The sequence below is a fragment of the Oratosquilla oratoria genome, chromosome 9 (genome assembly GCF_046742065.1).
Source record: "Oratosquilla oratoria isolate Oo_2021 chromosome 9, ASM4674206v1, whole genome shotgun sequence".
NCBI lineage: Eukaryota > Metazoa > Arthropoda > Malacostraca > Stomatopoda > Squillidae > Oratosquilla > Oratosquilla oratoria.
In genome coordinates, this window is record NC_134785.1 from 55,656,908 (window position 1) to 55,676,907 (window position 20,000).

The following is a 20,000-nucleotide window of genomic DNA, read 5'->3' on the forward strand; positions in this document are numbered from 1 at the left end:
CCATCTTCTTCACAGGGGTAGGAATTGGCCCGCCATTGGCCCTCCATTGGCCCGCCATTGGCCCGCCCTCACTTTTGGCTCTCTCTTGCTCTTAGAATCCTTTTTTAATTTGCATAAGGGCTCAACAACCTTTTGGTGCCCAATTTTTCCATAAAAGAGCCTTTTCGACCTAGCCTTGTTTTCTTTTTGCAATTTTTCCAGCCCCATTAAGGCTTCTGTATTCTCTTAGTAATTCTAGATTATCCTCTTTTTTTTTTTGTATTTTTCCTAAATATCATTCCCAAAATCTGCTCGAGAACTTGCATTAAACACTTTTCATAATGGCCACTCATGTTCTGTGGCCTATCTCCATTTTTCTCTGATTATGTGGCCCAGTCCCAACCCCAAACCCGTTTTCTTTAAGATCAACCTCATCAGATACACCGACATTGTAAGATACTTCTATACCCCTGTGATCTGGAGTCAATACAAGAACAGGCCACTTCGCTTTGCGTTGCCTCGGGTGACGCGATATTCGACCGAGTTGTGCCAATGATTTTGAAAGTCTGTTTACGTCATTCATTTCCTGAGCGATCATTGGCTAGCGAATACTGTCCAGCGTGACGTAACGATGACGTCAAGTCGTGTGACGCATTCATACAAACAGCGACGACGGCGTAGGTTCTGATTTATTTGATTGATCTGTCCTTATTTTACTTATTTATTTAGATTTTGTTTATTTATTTCTAAAGAACGATGTGGTGTTATGAGGCTATCGACGTTCTTTCTCGTCGTGAACTGGCCTGTTCTTATACAGACTTCTGATTTGATGTTCTGTTGGGAATGTCAAGGGTATATTAACGTAGAACGACGCTAAGATGCTAAGGTCAAAAATAACTGACCCAGGCAAATTCTGCAAGTTCCTGATTCCGTTTTCTATTGCCAACGAAGGAACACACACACACACACACACACACACACACACACACACACACACACACACACACACACACACACACACACACACACACACACACACACACACACACACACACATGAACTCTAAGCTCTCGACCCAGAGGGTGGTAGCCGTCGATCACGAGTCCAGCACGTGGTCCAAGGTCACACCTACACGTACACATCTTTAATCTCTTCAATACAGTTACATTTTAACCCTTTCATTGCGTATTACTCCAGCTGCCGTCAGGCGATTTTATTAACCTGAGGGGTCTTCTTCCTCTGCAGTGAAAGGGTATTGTCTATACACAGTGTTGAGTAGGTTATGCAACCAGTCGTTATATGTAAAATATGTACAGCACTGAATGGGTCCCAGTGAATGGAGATACATTTTTATCAACCACAATGCACTTTAATTCTAAGCCATCAACATCGGGAGATCCGTGGAGGCTAACATGCAGAAATTGAAACGTAGTACGACCAAGGATTCGAACCTGGCTAGCACGTGACAAGTGTTGTGGTGACTTGACTGATTGCTCCATCAAGATTGATGGAACAATCGGTTAAGTCACTACAGCACTTGTCACGTGCTAGCCGGATTCGAGTTCTTGGCCGTACCACGTTTCAATTTCTGCATGTAAGCCTTCACGGATCTCCGATGTTGATGGCTTGGAATTAAAGTGCATTGTGGTTGATAAAAATGTATATGTATATACATACATACATATAATATATATATATATATATATATATATATACATATGTATATATATATATATTGGTCTTAGAAACTGTCAAAATTTATTTCAACACTGTAAAAAATATTAATACGAATTGATGCATTGTCTTGTTTATATCCTTTTGTCGATCATTCTATGTTTGCCTTCTTCTACGTGACTGGAAATACATTTGACCTAACCCCCTCCCATTCCCCGACGTCCTCGTCACCCAATAACTTCCAAAACTAATATTAACAATTATTTGTGACGCTTTCCCCTTGTGCAGTGATTTGAAATAACTTAAATCATAAGTAGTAATTCTGTAATACCTTGTTATTTCCCTTGTGCGTATCAACGCATTTTGTGGTTTCATTTGATCAGATCAGACCCTTCCATCAGAAGGTTTTGTGTTCCAAAACGGTATAGATGATTGGGTGTGTTTATAGCTGTACATAAAATTATCAAAGGTCCAATGACAGGTAACAGCCCTGAGGCGCTGACACTCTGTTTCCAGACCGTCCCAAGATCTATCTCTATCAACTTCATCTGACAACTGGCAACTGATCTCTCCCTCCTACCACTTTTAGCCGGTGACATAAAACCAGTCCCACATTGATACAGCACAGATAACAGTCCAAAGTTTCTTCCCAAAGAGATTTGTAGAAGGTTTCCGGCGACCACTACTGGTCATTGTGGGGCTGCGGTTTTCCATTTACTGAAACTTAAGCCAACAATTGTTTGATTGATAAAGTATCAAAGCAATGTCGGTGACAAAAGCAAAAGACGATCCCAGATGAAGGTTCAGAAGCTTATGATGTCCACCGTCTTGATAGATGATCTTCACGAAGTATTTCTCAGACTGGGCCACATTTCTTTTCTTCTTTACTTTTAAGTCCTTTCCCCCCAGTAAGTTACCTGGAACAGGGAGAACTAACCGTATCCTTAACTCAGTCAATGTGCATAGGCCATAGATTCGCTGTTTTGTTTTTTTTGTTTTGTTTGTGCGTCATGGTTGATGTTTACCTTTGTCTTTGTTTCTGCTTTAGTTGTGTCGGAAACTGACATTTTGTTACTTGTTCCAGGAAACGGCTTTTGGAGAAGAAAGATAAAATGTTTGAGAACAGCTTAGCGTCTTTTGAATGTTGTTACTTTTTCTGCGATGGGACTTAAACTCAGTTAACGTTTTCTTTAAATCATGTTTCTGTTTCTGTAATGGTTATTCCTGGATACACTGTAAAGCCTGAATTGACATGAGTGTTTAAAAATGTTCACCATTACATAGTTGAACCAGGCTATTAAATGATAACTACAACAACCCAGGATATAAAGAACCTTTTTATTAAAACACAATCAAAAGAAACCTAACGAGGGATAACCAAATCAAACCTAGTCGTTTGCATTTGATTCCGTTTGATTCAAGCCTACCACTCACATACCCCAGCACCCAATCATGCACTGCCTTGACAGGTCATGTAATCCTTAGCCTTGCATAGTCATCCCCGCTTTACATAATGTCCTGTTTAGATGGTCTTGTGACAAACGGTAAGCGACTTTACCATGCCGCTGAGGACATGGACTTTGTACTAACTGGGGTCCCGATCGACTGAAACCCTGTTCAAGTAGGGTCCAAGGATACAGCTAGATTCCAAAGTTCACTGACAGTTTTGCAGCATATAAATATTCCGATACATATCGCCAAGGGACAAGGGCTTTACTTTTGGACTGTTTTAGTGTAATACTAATTAATTATTAAAACAACGAAAAGCTGGATGAAAGGAGGATGTGGATAAAGCCATAAGAACGTGTGGTCAGGCTGCCAAAGAAGTAAAAACGTGCGTGAACGACATAGAGAGTTTGAGAAGACTATACAGTAGCCCCTCCCACATCCGAACAGCCATTATCGATTAATATCCGAACAATTTCATTGTTGTCCTCCCATCAGTGAATGTTGCGGATATAATGACGGTAATTTCCTAACTTGTGACACCCTTTCTCATGGTACCAATATAGTTGAAAGTGCCACTGTTTATGTTTCACTGTTTGTATCGTCCTCATAGCCCCTCCATCTGCTGAACGACTTAGAAAAATGCACTGGAATGATAGAATGTAGACTGGAAGTGAGTGGGTGAATAATTTGAACGCTCATATCCAAATACTCCCCGAATCCGGACACCCTGTGACCCAATTAGTTCGGGTATACGGGGGATTGCTGTATTGTCTAAGGCAGCGTTTCCCAACATTTTCCGACCACAGCACCCTCTGTTGTCATGTCTAAGCAGTCCAGCACCCCTATCTTGTTATTAGGAGGAGGATAAAAGAAGGTGAAGTGTACTGCTTGATGATTTATTTTCTTGATTCCTTAGAACTGAAACGAATTGACAATATTGTTTGTAGAAGAAATAAGAACACCCTAGAAAAATAAAATAGCATGGAATAAGTCAAATATACACAACTGGGTAATCAATGATATATATATAAATGGGATTTTTGTGTGCATCACTTCCCAGCTCCCCCTATAATTTATTTCGGGGGTGCTAGTCCCCCCACGTTGGGAAACGCTGGTCTAAGGCAAGGACCCGGTTTGTGAGAAGGTAGGCCGGAAGTTGAACTAGCAGTAACGTCAGACAAATGATGAGATGTCTGCTATCTTCGCCTCGAGTTTTCAGCAGGAAGGAGTAGGATGATGGGAGCAAATGAAATGGGTGGAGATGTTCCTCTCCCGTGCCTAGCCACCTCATTTTGCGGGTAACAGATAAATGGATAGGGGGAAAAAATCATCATCAGACACATGCGCAGTGTAGTGAGGATAAAGCGATCAAGGTTCCATTTACAAGAAGACAGGCATACCACAGTTGTCGTCAAACTTTATAATCTGGCTGTACGTGGACCCGAACCTGAACGATCTCATGATCGATCTAGACCCCGTTTCAGAAAAGTTGAGCCCCTCAGCTGCAGGATAGAATTGTCTGGCGTTTGTTGCAAGAAAATATATATCAAGGTCGCCAAGTTGATGTGGTGGGTTCAGCTTGATGTGTTCCGCCATCTTGTTTGCTTCTATCAGAATCAATAAAGAAAATAAAAAATACAATAAATCACTCACGCCTGCTTACCAGCTGAAGCCTTATAGTGTTAGATTAATCGACCAAGTTAAATAAACGCAGAAATAATTTAACAAAATAAATGCTTGCAGTTTTGATTAAGTTAAACAATTCATATAAAGAGCTTACCTGAAATCAAACCCATAGCAGTGTCATATTTCTTCTTTGCATTTCATGTCACTTCTCTTGGGATTCAGATATACCCAGAAGCCTTTTTCAGAGCAAAGATCAAGGCCAAGGTCATTCGGCATAGAAGCTAAGTCCTGCAGGAGGAACTACCTTCGTTAATTTCACAATCGTGTCCACACCTGTCAGTAACATGTAACAAACATGAAAACAATGTCGGTCTCTTGCGTCCCCACTGAGAATTTGAGGTCATATTCACAAAGGTTCCTGGAAACTAGAATTCGTCATAGATTGTAGCTATTCCACTTATCAAAATGGACAGATTAAAATTCCATTAGATTGTACAAAACATTACTCTCATTGTTGTATTGATTCTTTTGACTGTTCATTTTTTCGAAAGATGTTATTTGCACATTATAAAGCCGCGTCCACACTTGTTGCATTTCGATGTATCGTGTCATCTTTGCGTATCATCTAGTGATACGATACGGTGCAACAGGGTATTGTACCCACTTGTTACGTATCCGTATACAGCAGGCGGATACGCAACAAGTGGATACAATACCCTGTTGCACCGTATCGTATCACTAGGTGGTACGCAAAGATGATACGATACGTGGAAATGCAACAAGTGTGGACGCGGCTTAAAGGGGCATTTAGACGGCCAAACGGTTTGACAAACCCGGTTTGTCAAACAAGTGTTTGAAGTGATGTTTGACAAACACGTTCGACAAACGTGTTTGACGACCAAATCCCCCATTCACACGGTCAAACATCACTTCAAACACTTGTCTGACAAACCGGGTTTGTCAAACTGTTTGATCGTGTAAATGGCTCTTTAGAAGCGTCTAATGCGACGGGGAATTTTTGTGAATACAGTATTTGTTGTCTCCATTTGTCTTGATCCCCACATGTTAACGAGACAGGTTTGGACACATTGTATGAATGACCTTCCAGCATCTTGCATGATTGCATGTTATTCCTTACAAACCTGTGCATGATACGCGTTGATAATAGATGATTGCTAATCGTGCCACGTTAGTATCAAATAAGAAAGATATCTAGATTATTTTTAAGCATGGAGGGTGGTTTGGGAGTGCTGATGGATGGTAATACTAGAAATATTTGGAAAATCATAGTTGTCAATAAATATTGGGCAAATATTGTGATTTTGGGTTTTTTGGTTAAGATTTTTCGAAAAAACTTTTAGCCTAAAAACTCAAAGATGTTCTTCTTTGTGGTTCCTGAATTTCGAATTATCAAAGACCCTCTGGGTATAACGAAATGATATCACGAAATTAGTGTAATTTTGACCTAAAATTATTTATGAATTTTTCCTTGGGTGTAAGATTTCATAGTCCTGGGAACGTTCGCTATATATGTTGATTTGTCTGTGTTTTAGGTTTGCGGTGAAAGTGAGGAGGGGGAGGGGATGGGGATTGCTAGACTTGATGAAGATATTTATCAATTTAAAAATCATTTATAGTTTCCTCACGCGACAGGACGACACCACCAAGTCATATTGTGTCATAATGTCATAATCACCTCTTTACCTGTTTCAAATGTATTGAAATGATCTGTATTTTTGAGACTCGGTTTTTGCAGCATTAACAGTCTAAACATTCTTTTGCTTTGATATGTAACATAAGTCAAAACTAACATTAGTATCGTGTACTCAAAAATGGATTATAAAAACAAAATAAGAAAAAATGTGTATATATATGAAATAATTCCGACTGTCGTCTCCGGATTCGAACCAGGCTCGTGAAATCACGGCGCCATCGTCTTACCAACTAAGCTATTGACCCTATAAAATTCTCCAACCTGGTGATTCTATTCAGGTATGACAACGACGACAAGTCCATCAAGGAAACGTACCAGTCTAACCACTAGCTATAAGTTGCCCCGGTTCTCTGTAAAAAGAATAAGTACGGACGGCAGTTAGCAGTCGACTTAGTTCCTCGGGAACTAGATTAACTTCCAGGTTGGAGAATTTTATGGGGTCAGTAGCTCAGTTGGTAAGACGATGGCGCCGTGATTTCACGAGCCCGGTTCGAATCCGGGGACGACAGTCGAAATTATCTGATCGACATCACCGTCACTGGTGTATTCGTATATATATATATATATATATATATATATGCATACGTAGCTGTGACGTTGAGTAAGATGTGATGATCCTCCATTGTTCACACACACCACCTGTCGTACTCAGCGATGATTTAAAGAAAACGGAACAAGTCGACGCGATATCCCTAGAAAAAAAAAAATACTCATATTTTTACAAAGTAATCACATTGACCATTGGCATAAACGCTGCAATTCTATTAGAATTCGTACCGTTCCATATATCTTCGTACGTCTTGTGTAGTATGATGTATAAGTATGTACATACAACCCTAAGTAAATATATTTGATATAGCATTGTGCAAGGTCAGCTGTTTCCTGTATATACTATAGCCACGAGCTTTGGGGCTGTGCTGCATGTCCATCTATGTGATCAGGCAGTGAGTGACCTTTGTGCATGGCTGTCATGCTACTGTAGTCTGCCTCATTAGATGGTGGTGCATGGCAATCGCCTTAATAGATAGTCGTATGTTGCATTATTAGTTCTAAGTACGCCTTATATATATGTATATATATACATATGTATATTTATATATATATATGTATATATGTATATTTATATATATATATATATATATATATATATAATACACAGTATATGTACGTAAACATAAATACATATATACTTTAAATGAGACGTGAACATATACAGGCAAACATGTAAATATATGTATATTGTGTCAGTGTCATGTACATAATCACACATACACACGAACACGTAGAAACTCGAACACTAACAAACACACACACACACACACACACACACACACACACACACACACACACACACACACACACACACACACACACACACACACACACACACACACACACACACACACACACACAAACAGACGTATGCACATGTATAAATGTGTAATGTATATATATATATATATATATATATATATATTTATATATTTATATACATATATATATATATACATATATATGCATACACAGATCATACTAGTTAAATGTACATGTAAGTATCTAACGCAACTAAGTGGTAATATGCCACATCGGAGTCTCATTTCTTTTTATTTCCCCTGAGGGATGCGTTAAGAGAATACATTCTTGAATACCAGACACGTTCTGGTATCCCTCAAATTCTGACAATCCACTCATACCTTCCCCTACTCGCCACAGGTGTCGCCAGGATCACAATCCTGGGTGGACCCGATCCCGATGCCAACGCCACCACAGCTGTCGCCAAGGGAGCCCGGGGTAGCCTACATCTACCAGTACGGGTCCACTAACACGGGAACCAACGTCCAGCCCCTCCCGCCTCTGAACTACGTCACGGCTGCCTCTGTACCCCCGAGTGAAGGTGCCCCGTCTCCAACCCCGTCACACGTACAGACGGCGCAGCCTATCATCTACCACTACTCTTACCATTACACGATCCAGCCTGGCCAGCCCCTGCCTGAAGGCGTGCCACAGCCTCCTCAGTCTCCTCAGGGTATCCCGCCGCCACCTGCGCTGCAGCTGGTACAAGGTGCTCCTCCACCTACTGCCGTGGCCCCGGGTCAACCTCAACCCCAGCCCCAACCTCAAACTCAACCACCTCCTCCTCAGTCCTCAGTGAACTACAATATCCACTCATCGTACTCAAGCCAACACAGGTCCACGCTTACGAACAACACGAGTAACAGTACTACGACCACACTTCAACATGGCGGTCCTCCCGGCCCATCAGGCCCTGTGAGTCCCGGGGGCCCTGTGAGTCCCGGGGGCCCCGTGAGTCCCGGGGGCCCCGTGAGTCCAGCTGGGCCCGTGAGCCCGAGTGGGCCGGTCAGTCCAGGCGGACCAGTCAGCCCAAGCGGACCAGTCAGCCCAAGCGGACCAGTTATCCTTGCCCAGCCGGACGGGACGGATGGAACACCGGGGCATCCTGGTACACCGGGACACCCCGGATCCAAAAACATCTCCATCACCATCAACAAGACCACAACCCGAACCACACACACCACAGAGTACCCTGGAGGTCCTGGTGGACCAGTTGGCCCAGGTGGCCCGGTCGGCCCAGGTGGCCCAGGTGGACCAGGTGGACCAGGTGGCCCGGTCGGCCCAGGTGGACCAGGTGGACCAGGTGGCCCAGGAATCCCAGACGGGACTCCTGTGACGTCAACACCCTACCCAGACCGCGGCCGATCCCATTCTCGGTCTCCGTCACCGGATCGGTACCCACGAGGCCCCGGGAGCCCGGACGGACCGTCGACCCACGTGACCATCAACAAGTACTCTTACAACACGTACTCCGATTCCCTTGACCGAGTACGAAGACCGAGACACGAGGGGCTTCCGTTCCCCGAAACTTCGCCTATTCGACCCACATCGGACGGCAAGATCCCTCGACGAGTCGACGACCTGATGACCTCGTTCCCTGACTCCGAGGTAAGGTGGAACCTTTGTGGGTGAGTGGGTAGGGGGTGGGTGGGGATGGTGTCCAGCGAGTTCCTGAGAACCGCATGCGGATCACAGACCGCGGCGTTTGTGGCCGCATGCAGTGTTTTGCAATGACGCATACATTCTATCTAACCCCCCTGTCCATTCCTTTTTATTTCTTCTCTCCCCCTGCCTGCCCCCCATGCTCTTCCTCCCTCCATTCTCCCCCCCCACGCCCCTCATCTCCCCCCCAACGTAGCTCACTTGACGCGATTCTTTTGCAGCTGTACAGTCGAATGTCGTACAAGGATACAGTGACGCGCAAAGACAGGGCAATCCCATGCGACCTCGAGGTAAACCAGTACCAAAGCGATAGTGAAGGGGAGGAATGTTCTACTGCAACACTATCGCATTGCAGTTCCATCCCTGCAGTGGTTCTACTAGATGCACTAGATGTCTATCCCTAGAATCGCCTGAAATAGGAGCTTTTAGGTTTTGTGTTCTAGAAAGCCAGCTATTTGTTTACTTCGAAGTGGATGATAGCATCTTGCCCTGCTAAAGCTTTTAATAAAAGAAATGTGGAAGTTGCTGACATTAAGGAGCTTTCAGTGTCTTGTAGAAAATATGCAACTGTAGACATGCATAAGATATCAGATCAGACCTGTAGTCAAGAGAATCAAATAGTATTTAGTTGTTTCTAAGTTCGCCATAACGGCACGTAAACGTGTATGGAAATAAAACCTCAATGTTGTCGTTGTAGTCTAATGAAAGTAATCATCTAATTCCTGTCCTAGATCTTATTCTAAAATTTGTAAGAGTTAAAATCAGTAGATAAGATTACTGTTACAACATACTTGCTCTGTTAGACATAAGTAAATATGAAGGACATCGTATAAATTAGAAAATGCCGAATGGGTCTTGCTATACTTCTTTTGTGCAGCTTGTCGTTTGTGATGTGAATTGTTTGTGTTTGTTTGTCGTGTTGCTTATGTTTTTCTGTGTCTATCCTGCCACAGTTCTTGCTATCTTTCTTTCGAGCAGCTTGTCCTATGTTATGTGATTTGTTTGTGTTTGTCGTGTTGCTTATGTTTTTCTGTGTCTATCCAGTGTTGCTTGTTCTTGGACCAATATGCGGAGGGATGTAGTTCCTTCAATTAGGTGATGTCTCGTAAGCAGAATGAAGTTATATACACTACAAATTTAACTAGAATGAAATTACAAGTCACGTCACTGTAGTAACGAGGTTCATTGAAGTAATCGCTGTGATGAACTCCGCCCAATATTGAATGAAATTGCTTGAATGAAATCTGCGAGGGGCTTCGCCATATTGGACGTGTTAATGCCCTCATGACGAAAAGTTTTCAGCGTTCGAAAAAAAAAATGCATTATCAGTCTTCTTCTTTTCGTTCTTCATGTTTCTGTTATTCTATTTATTTTATTTTCTGTTTTAATGTAAGTTGTAAAAATGACCGTTATTAGGAGAATGAGTGTTATATGTCTGTTAATCAACGAGATATAAAACAGCAAGTTTCTTTTGTAATCAATCATGTTAAGTGATTTTTACACATGTACAAGTCTTCGCTTCAATCACGCGGACAGTCGTTCTGTACTCGTGAATGGTTGTTTGTGGAATGACAAGATGAAAATAATGACTACAAAAAGGAGAGGGTCGGTTGTTGTAGTTGTTACGGGTGGTAATTTTCCAATGCTTCTTTCCTAAAATCTCTCTCTCTCTCTCTCTCTCTCTCTCTCTCTCTCTCTCTCTCTCTCTCTCTCTCTCTCTCTCTCTCTCTCTCTCTCTCTCTCTATCTATCTATCTCTCGCTCTCTCTCTCTCTCTCTCTCTCTCTCTCTCTCTATCTCTCTCTCTCTCTCTCTCTCTCTCTCTCTCTCTCTCTCTCTCTCTCTCTCTCTCTCTCTCTCTCTCTCTCTCTCTCTCTCTCTCTCTCTCTCTCTCTCTCTCCCTATAGTGATGATAACACCAATCAGGGATAGACCACGGACTCCAAATAGTTTATGAATTCTTGCAACTTCTACCCACTGACCCTTTCCTATTGGTCACTATCTTGCAATATATTGCCTATTAGCTTCAGTCCAGAAATGAAATTTCATTTAAATGACCTTTACATGTGTGTGAATCATTATGTAAAAACATTTTCGTATTGATGTCTGTCTTATGAGGAATTTCGAATTTGTGTCTATGAATTATTGTACAGGTATGCTTCTCTTTCCTATCTGTGTGAAGTATGAAGTTAGGGGTTCTGTTTATATATATATCTTTATATATATATATATATATATATATATATAATATACATATATATATATATTTATATATATATAATATATATTTGTTTATAAATTTGTTTATATATATATATATATATATATAATATATTTATATATATATGATATATATCTATATATATATAATATATATTTATATATATATAATATATATATATATATATATATATATAATACTGTATATATGTATGTATGTGTGTATTATACATGGTATACGTACGTGTATTCAAGTAGATTTATAATAGATATTTCTTGTCGAAATATCCACGTTGACTTCTTCATTTTGCTAAGATAATGTGTCAAGAAAATGTACCCATTTTAGACCATTTGATTCACGTCCACCGGTGACAAACATGACCTGTTCCTCTCCCACGTCTAGACTGCTGATGTTCCTCCTCTTTCAGGATGGCCCAGATCGAGTCGTGCGAGTTCCCCACAATCATCATCCTCCCAAGCCAGAACAGGAACCTTTGCTTCCAGCCAACGCAAAGGTGAGAATCTCTCTCTCTCTCTCTCTCTCTCTCTCTCTCTCTCTCTCTCTCTCTCTCTCTCTCTCTCTCCATATATCTTTGTCTTTCACACACCCACGGGACTAATTATTCATTCATTCATATTTACTTCTTCATCCTTTTCTTTCAGCTTGAACTCGAAGTCAAAGCCGAAGCCGAAGCCGACGCTTCCGCCAAGGCAGATGAGAAGGTTGAGCCGACGAAGCCGCTGGCCGGACCTCCCGTCTACTACCCTCCCGGACACCACGAACTCTTCAACGAGAGTATGCACGTAAGTTCGGGCTGAAACCTTTTCTTTTCAGACCTAAACCCCATTTCGGGGACCAAGTTCCCTCCTCAGATGAATTAAGGCTTCTGGTCGTCGACAGTATGAAATGTGAAAAGGGAGTATTGACGCGGAGAAGTGAAGTTCAAACTCGGATCTGTCCCCCACTTTCCCATTTCGATGTCCACTGCTAAACAAAAGTCTCCTTTTTTCCAACTGAATTGTGATTTACCTCTGTGGCCCTTCATACCTTATCATAAACACACACACACACACACACACACACACACACACACACACACACACACACACACACACACACACACACACACACACACACACATATATATATATATATATATATGTATATATATATATATATATATAAGAGTGATGCAAACATTTTATAGGGAGACACCCTCCCATTGTATTCATATTCTGAAGAAATCATTGTATGGAAATTTTGATACTAAAATAAAGAAAAGCAGAGGCTGCTACCAAGCTTTGAAAATTAAATCTCAATTTGTGCTGAAAGGGATTATTTTGTTGGTGTTTTTGCCGGAGTTGTTTAGATACATAATTTGGGATCAAACTAAATGACATTCAACACTAGTACTAAATTGAACCAAATTAGAGGGTGTCTAAGATTTTGAGATGGCATTTTTTTGCATTACCCTAATATGTGTATCTATATATATATATATATATATATATATATACATACATATATGTGTGTGTGTGTGTGTGTGTGTATGTAGTGAGCTGAGTAAAGTGGCCTTGCTCTGGATGTACTGTATCTTGCTGCATTGTTTTTGATCCGGGCATTTGGCAAGAGACAGGAATGACCTTTCATCCACGAGGAGCTAAGACGAGAAGAAAACAAGGATGGTGGATGAGAGTGGGTTAGATGGGAGTGGAATGGGTGGGAGTGGGTGTGTGCCTGTGCCTTGGCTACCCCTCTTATAAGAGGGAAAAAACCTTTGTATATAGATACATACAGCAAAGGCTTTTCCCCCTACACGGGGGGTAGCCAAAAAGAAAAAGGCATAGAAACCACTCCCACCCATTCCATTTCCCATACATTCCACGCCCGTCCACCCTCCTCCCTCCCTCCTACCTCGGCACCTCCTGGATGACGGGTCATCCCTGCATCCTTTCCTCTGCCCTGGGTCAGAAGCAGTGTCGCAAGACACAGCACATCCACAGCACGGCCGCTTCATTAATTCGGCGACCCCCCCCCCCTCTCCGTCCCCCCATGCAGAAAAGGAGAAGACGGGGAGAAATCCCTTCGGGCTGCATCAATATTTTTTCTCATACATACTGGTATATGGATAGAATAAAATATTCCATTGTTAACATTAAACTTACCTATAACACCCACATCTATGAACTAACAGCAATGTTCTTCACCCCCCCCACAGACGATGACCTTGAAAGAGGGAGGACGACGGGGTAAAGCCAAGTGGCGAATGGAGAGAGCGGCAGGGTACAAGGAGAGCTCCTCACACTCGGAATCCAAGGGAGGCGTGGCGATGGTCCCTGTCTGCCTACCCCTCTGCTGCGGCGCCGCCTGCACCATCATGTAGCCCAAATGCCCGGCGTCCCCGGCCGGTGCTCCGTGTACCCCCGCGCTTCGGTCTTCCTAATCCATGCGTGCCTTAACGACTTCCGCTGTGATTCTTAGTATGTGCGTCGATGTCTGTGTGTGTGTGTGTGTGAGTGAGTGCGTGCGCGTCTGGGCCCTCTCTCGTGGTGCTGTATGCACCACCTTGTTGAACTGGTCTGAAGTGCTTCTCCCTCTCTCGTATGTGGTGCGACATGTGCATCACTTCGCAGAGCTGGGAGCTCCCGTTGTGTGTAGTCACGGTAGATCCACGCCGGCGTTGGCCACAGTGCTCCCAAGGTTCTCTCTCTCTTTGCCTCTCGCAAGCGCAGACCGATTCTTTCCCAGCAGTTCTTGTGATGTGGAGAAGCTACGAGCCTCACCCAGCGTCTCTGTCAGTAACAGAACTCACATAATGACAACGTCATCATAATTGTGCCTGATTGGTTGATGCACTGAGCGCTAGGAGCCAATCAGACGCGGTTATTACGGAAGATGTTGCCATAATGGAGTCGCTGTGGCGGAGTCTAGCATAAAGACATCAATATATTTAGTTGTGTATTTGATCCTGTCGACGCAGGAAACGATGCAGTGACCAGGAATCCTGTTCTCTAATTAATAATACTTTTTTTTTGTGATATAATATGATGCTAAGGGTGGTCGATTAGAGAGAAATTATTAACTCATTTCCTCTTAAGATGCCTCTAGAGTGGATATTCTACTCATCATATCACACTAGTACTAAGGTAACGCGAACTTATCAGTCTCGTTCATTCTCTTCATCGTGTATATGTTTCCGTGGTGTAGCCCATGCCAGTGACAGAAAATGCCGATTTTTAATTAGATTCAGAAGGTTACTGGAAGAACGAGGTTGTCAATACTTACTGGCAACTGACAAATAAGGAAATGATCTTAAGAATCGACTAAAGAAAACGGAAAGCGAGAAGACGACAGACGAAAACTAAGAATGGAGGCAGTAATTCCATTTCCTGATTCTTCGGTCCTTTTTTGGAACTAATAATGATCACAGACTTGAAGTTAACATGTCCGCCTTACCTAACTTATTTTTCTTATCTCTTTCGTGACAATGGGTGCCAAGTGGTGCTCATCTTAAATCTCGGTGTCTTGCAAAGTGCCAACATTTTTTTAAGGTGCTTGTGGGTCATAACGAACCCTTGCTGTCTTGCTTAAATGTCACCCCCGCCCGTGACGACATATATTTTTAAATATTAATTCACGTTTACCTAAAGTGTGTTCGCTGGGTGCTTGTCCCCGTAGGCAAGTAAATATGTAGCATGAATATTATAAAACGCTTTTCTTGAGAAGGACGTGGCCGTTGTCATGATTTGTGAGCGTTTTGAGTAAAAATGTTTAGAACTGTCAACGTCTGTGGCGTTAGATAAGATGAGATTTTATAAAAGAAATAACATACTCATACATATTAACGATTCCCTCCTTTACCGTTTGTGCATTTTTTGACTCTGTAAGGACAATTAATTCTTACCCCTTGACGGTTGTTGATATTCAGTACATAATTGTGCATTTTCCCTGCGATAACATATATATATATTTATGTAACACATGTCAAAATCTGGGCTTTTCTTTCTTCATTCAGTCTGGATGATGTGGAATTACGTTATTTATAATATTTTTTCCCGACACTGAATTTTTCGGAGGTGCTGTTGCTTGAGTGATATGAGAGCTAAGGGCAGTATGAATCTACGAGCATGATAATGCTGACATATTAATTGAAGACTCAAAGAAAACATGCTGTATATATAGATTTGCAAAGATGCGTATTACATGCTTAAAATATAATTAGTTTTATAGGCTGCATAAGCATGTGAATATACATTCTTGTACATGCATTCACGCGTACATACATGATATACATACATACATACATACATAACCAGACTGCAGGTATATTTGCACATACATACATACATACATACATACATACATACATAGACTCATACACGTATGTATATATGTATGCAAATTGTCGATAGTTACGTGAAAATAGTTGGTCTAGCATATCTAATGCATGTAGATTTTGTTTTTATATTCTAGAATTGGGACTAACTCCCTATTTTGCCATGGAGAAAACTAGATTTTCTGAGATGCAGTCCAACTAATTGTTTTAAATGGATCGATTAGTTTATTTGCGTGTGCTTGCGTCCGTTGTTTATAGTCCAAGAACAGGCTTTTGACATGGTGCCTGTTTACTAACAAGATGTACATAAGGGTTGTTGCTATATAGCATTTTGTCTATATTTCTAGCCTCAAATATTCATAATTGTTTATATTTCTAAGAATATATATATATATATATATATATATATATATATATATATATATATATATATATATATATATACATATATCTTTCAGACAGTTCATATACATTTGTATAAATTTTATTTTTCCTATTTATGCTCACTCTTCTAAGCATAGTTGTTTACATTTGAATGTATGATTTCTCAGAAATTCTTTTGGCGACATCTTGCATTTTTTTCATTCTGTCCTCTGCATTTGTACAATATTGTATAGTTTAAGCAATTTTTTCTTCTTCTCTTTAGTATAAGATTTTTCGATTTTATTAGCTCCAAGTAATGGACATTGATAAGATATTAACTTCCCGTGCCTTAGACGCGCCATTTCGTATGAATTTATTCACAGCGGGGTTTAGGTGTGTATGTTTGGCATCTGGATAGATATAGTGATCATCTCCCACATTTGTGTTGACCCTAAACTCATAACTAATCATTAGGTCCGCGATTGGAAATATTACGGGTGTGATCAAGGAAAGGATACTGTCGTATGCACTACAGGAAAGCTATCGTATCGGAAGAGTTGTGCTTGAAAGAGAGAAAAAAAAATTGGCTTCAGCCACTTAGCTAACAATAAACATGACTATAAAGGTCGATTTGGCCTTTTGAAGAATGATATTAAGGACGTCTTGTTCATGTCCGAGTTTCTAATGAATCACGAGAGGCCTCTACACAATTCCCATCATCTTTGAATTGTCCTCAAAGCCTTGTCTAGAAGGACAATCATTCTCGTTGCCATTAATCTGTTTTTGTGCTGAATCATGCTGGAAAGTTGATAGTCTGTGCTTTATATATTTTTTGTATAAGAGACTAAGTTTTATAACGTGTAGGAGTTTCAGATTAAAAGTTGATGTAAAAATTACATTATTTTGGTCTATATATACCTCATTGGTATCAGATCCTCTGTGAACATCAATTTAGTAAAAGTATTTCTAGTGAGACTAAATAGCATTCGACTTCAAGTTGTAGAATTAAACAGATTTACGTGATGCTCTTTTGTTTTTGAAACTCCTACCCTGTTGCTAATGGTTTCGTGAGTGTTCACGTCTAACAACGCTATCCAGTTATGCTTCCATACTTACAAACCTACACATTCATATACAATCACCATCTCTACATTCATGAAACAAACATTCGCCAGAATTAAATCAAATATATATCATCGACGTTTTTGGTGATGTGCATCTTTAATCGAATTATAAAGAGTCGCAAAATAAACATGTTTTTTTCTTTCCCCCGCCATCCAGACCCAGAGGGAAGATGAAAAAAAGGACACATCTGATCATTCAAGAAAGAAAAAGGACATTAATTAATCAATATTAAATACGGTGCCATTTTGACATTACATAATTTGACGGGAGTGATGCCGTTTGGCACTACAATATTTTAAAGGGGATTATTTGTTGAGTATTCAAATGTTCTAAAGAGTATATGTTACATGAAGGTTCTATAGCGATTTACAGGAGTAAGAAAATCCTGGCAATACTTCTAGTCCAATCCTTTTAAAGTATAATTCTGGTTTAATCCTGCCAATAACTACATGGGGCACAGAAAATAAACTCGTTTTCTTTTATTGGTTTGTAGACTCAGTCAAAGATTACGGGTCACTGCCCTTTGCAGTCGTTGTTTCACACTGCCTCCGCTAGGTGGCTGGTGACGGTTGTCTAAATACGATGGGTTTCTGATGCAGTTTTGTCTTATCCATGTTAGATCAGTTGTACATACACATTTTTTACTACGTTAATACTCTTATCATAAGGGAACCAGTGTATACAGATCTATTATTTTCTCAACAACGAATGATACATTTACATCGTCCCAGATACACCATGGGTCAGGTATGGACGTCTGAAATAGTGTTAATATCATCTAGCCTTTATTTAGATTTTTTGTTAGGGTGATGTTTCCTAAGATGATGCAGATCGCCTGATATTCGCCAGGGTAAAATATATAATGTATTATCGTGGCCAAAATCATCTAAGGTTTGATACGCTACAGTGGCAAACCGCAACGAATTTTATTCCGCAAATACATCCTGTGTTCAGTGGCCGTCGAGGACAGACCTAAATGTTCCGAGAAGCAGTGTGACCACAAGATCAGCATCGATACTTTTGAAGTAACTTTCAAACTATCGCAAAGTGGCGATTCAGGATAAAGTCAAATAAAGTAAAATGAAATCAAATAAATCACTGTAACAACGGGGTCACTTGTTCTTATTTCGCTTCACATATATGAAATATGAAAGAAGTTTTGAAACGACATCGAGAATATCAATTGAATAATGGTATGATAATTTTAGTATTTCCTAGGTTATTTTCAAATTACCTATTACTTTCACTAGAAGCTTGTATATATCGTTGGATGTGATAGCTCTAATGCAGAACATAATTGTGACCAAAGCTAAAGATAAACATTTATTGAAGTAATATTGGATTAGAATAAAATTGAATTCAGAAACTGTAGATCATGTTCTTTAAGGAGTATATTTCATGTCTAAATTTGAACACCCTGATTTGTGAGTTATACAGTTTGACTATTTATAAATAGGCAAATAGATGTCTGGAGAAATATGCAACCACATGCGGAAGGTATAATCCAAACTTTGCAAGATTTCATAAATTAGACAGGTTATTACTTGATACAGCCAGCCTGTTTCATGAATTTGGCAAAAAGAAGAAACAATGAACATGTCAAATCAGATTACCGTATTTGCTGGCATACTCAAACTACAGTATTAAAATTATTACTGTATTTTTTGCAATGTTTACTATAGATTTAATACTGTAATCATGTAGGGTATTTCTGCCACGACTAAAGTACTTTTGTAATGCTTTCTAATATCCTGCTAACTTGCTTTAAAGATTACATGCTTAATCTCATCCATATAATTATGAGGCACGAGTATGTGAAGATGCAGCGTTGGCGTCTTGATTATATTTATTTTGTAGTCATAGCTGAGCAACCATCATATTCTGTGAACTAGCTTGATCACATTTTCTATAATTGTTAATATTCTGAGTGAAGGAGAACGAGTAATACAGCTGTAACTCTATATCTTATAACGCGTGTATTGCGGTTCATCATCGAAACATCGTATAACTGCTGTTCCCCGCAAGAATTTTATTAGTATTAAAATTCCTAAGTACACTAAAATTCATAAACATGCCCTGCTGAAGTGGAGTGCGTCTTATATGTTCGTGCGTCCTATGTGCCATAAAAATGTTATTTGATTCTTAGGAGTTTGAAGGATACAGAACCTTTTTGTAGGCTAAATGTAGCACAGACTAAGTGTAATTAAACCAGGATTCTATAAATCTAGCATTATAAAATAAGTGCGAAATATATATCTCCATACTCGAAATTATCACCTTCATGATATACTCTACAATCACTGAGGATTCACGAGTACAAAAACAATAATCAAACGCCGGTAAATAAGAAAATAAAAGATAATGCCTCAGTGAATCCCAGTCAGGGGCACCAACATAACAAAGGTGTCTAAGTAAGTGGGGGTACGACTGTCTTCAGGCAAAACTGAAGTGACAATTGTAATAGAAAGAAGACTGTATTTGGAGGTACACCAAAGATAA

The 20,000-nt window shown here is 40.4% G+C and overlaps 1 protein-coding gene across 13 annotated transcripts in view; it reads left to right on the forward strand.

Moving 5' to 3' along the window:
• LOC143028427 (uncharacterized) overlaps positions 1 to 17,628 on the forward strand; it is a 121,562-nt gene extending 103,934 nt beyond the window's left edge. For 10 of the 13 annotated variants that reach the window (XM_076190493.1, XM_076190496.1, XM_076190494.1 and 7 more), the window contains 6 exons: positions 1 to 17; positions 8,156 to 9,403; positions 9,679 to 9,747; positions 12,105 to 12,191; positions 12,340 to 12,480; positions 13,896 to 17,628. The exon at positions 1 to 17 is cut by the window's left edge and continues 49 nt beyond it. In XM_076190493.1, the coding sequence (XP_076046608.1) occupies positions 1 to 17; positions 8,156 to 9,403; positions 9,679 to 9,747; positions 12,105 to 12,191; positions 12,340 to 12,480; positions 13,896 to 14,060 (1,727 nt within the window). In that variant the 3' untranslated portion in view covers positions 14,061 to 17,628. The remainder of the gene's footprint in view (positions 18 to 8,155; positions 9,404 to 9,678; positions 9,748 to 12,104; positions 12,192 to 12,339; positions 12,481 to 13,895) is intronic. The other 3 variants (XM_076190495.1, XM_076190499.1, XM_076190498.1) reach the window with 3 other exon arrangements.
• The last annotated feature ends 2,372 nt before the right edge of the window (positions 17,629 to 20,000 follow it).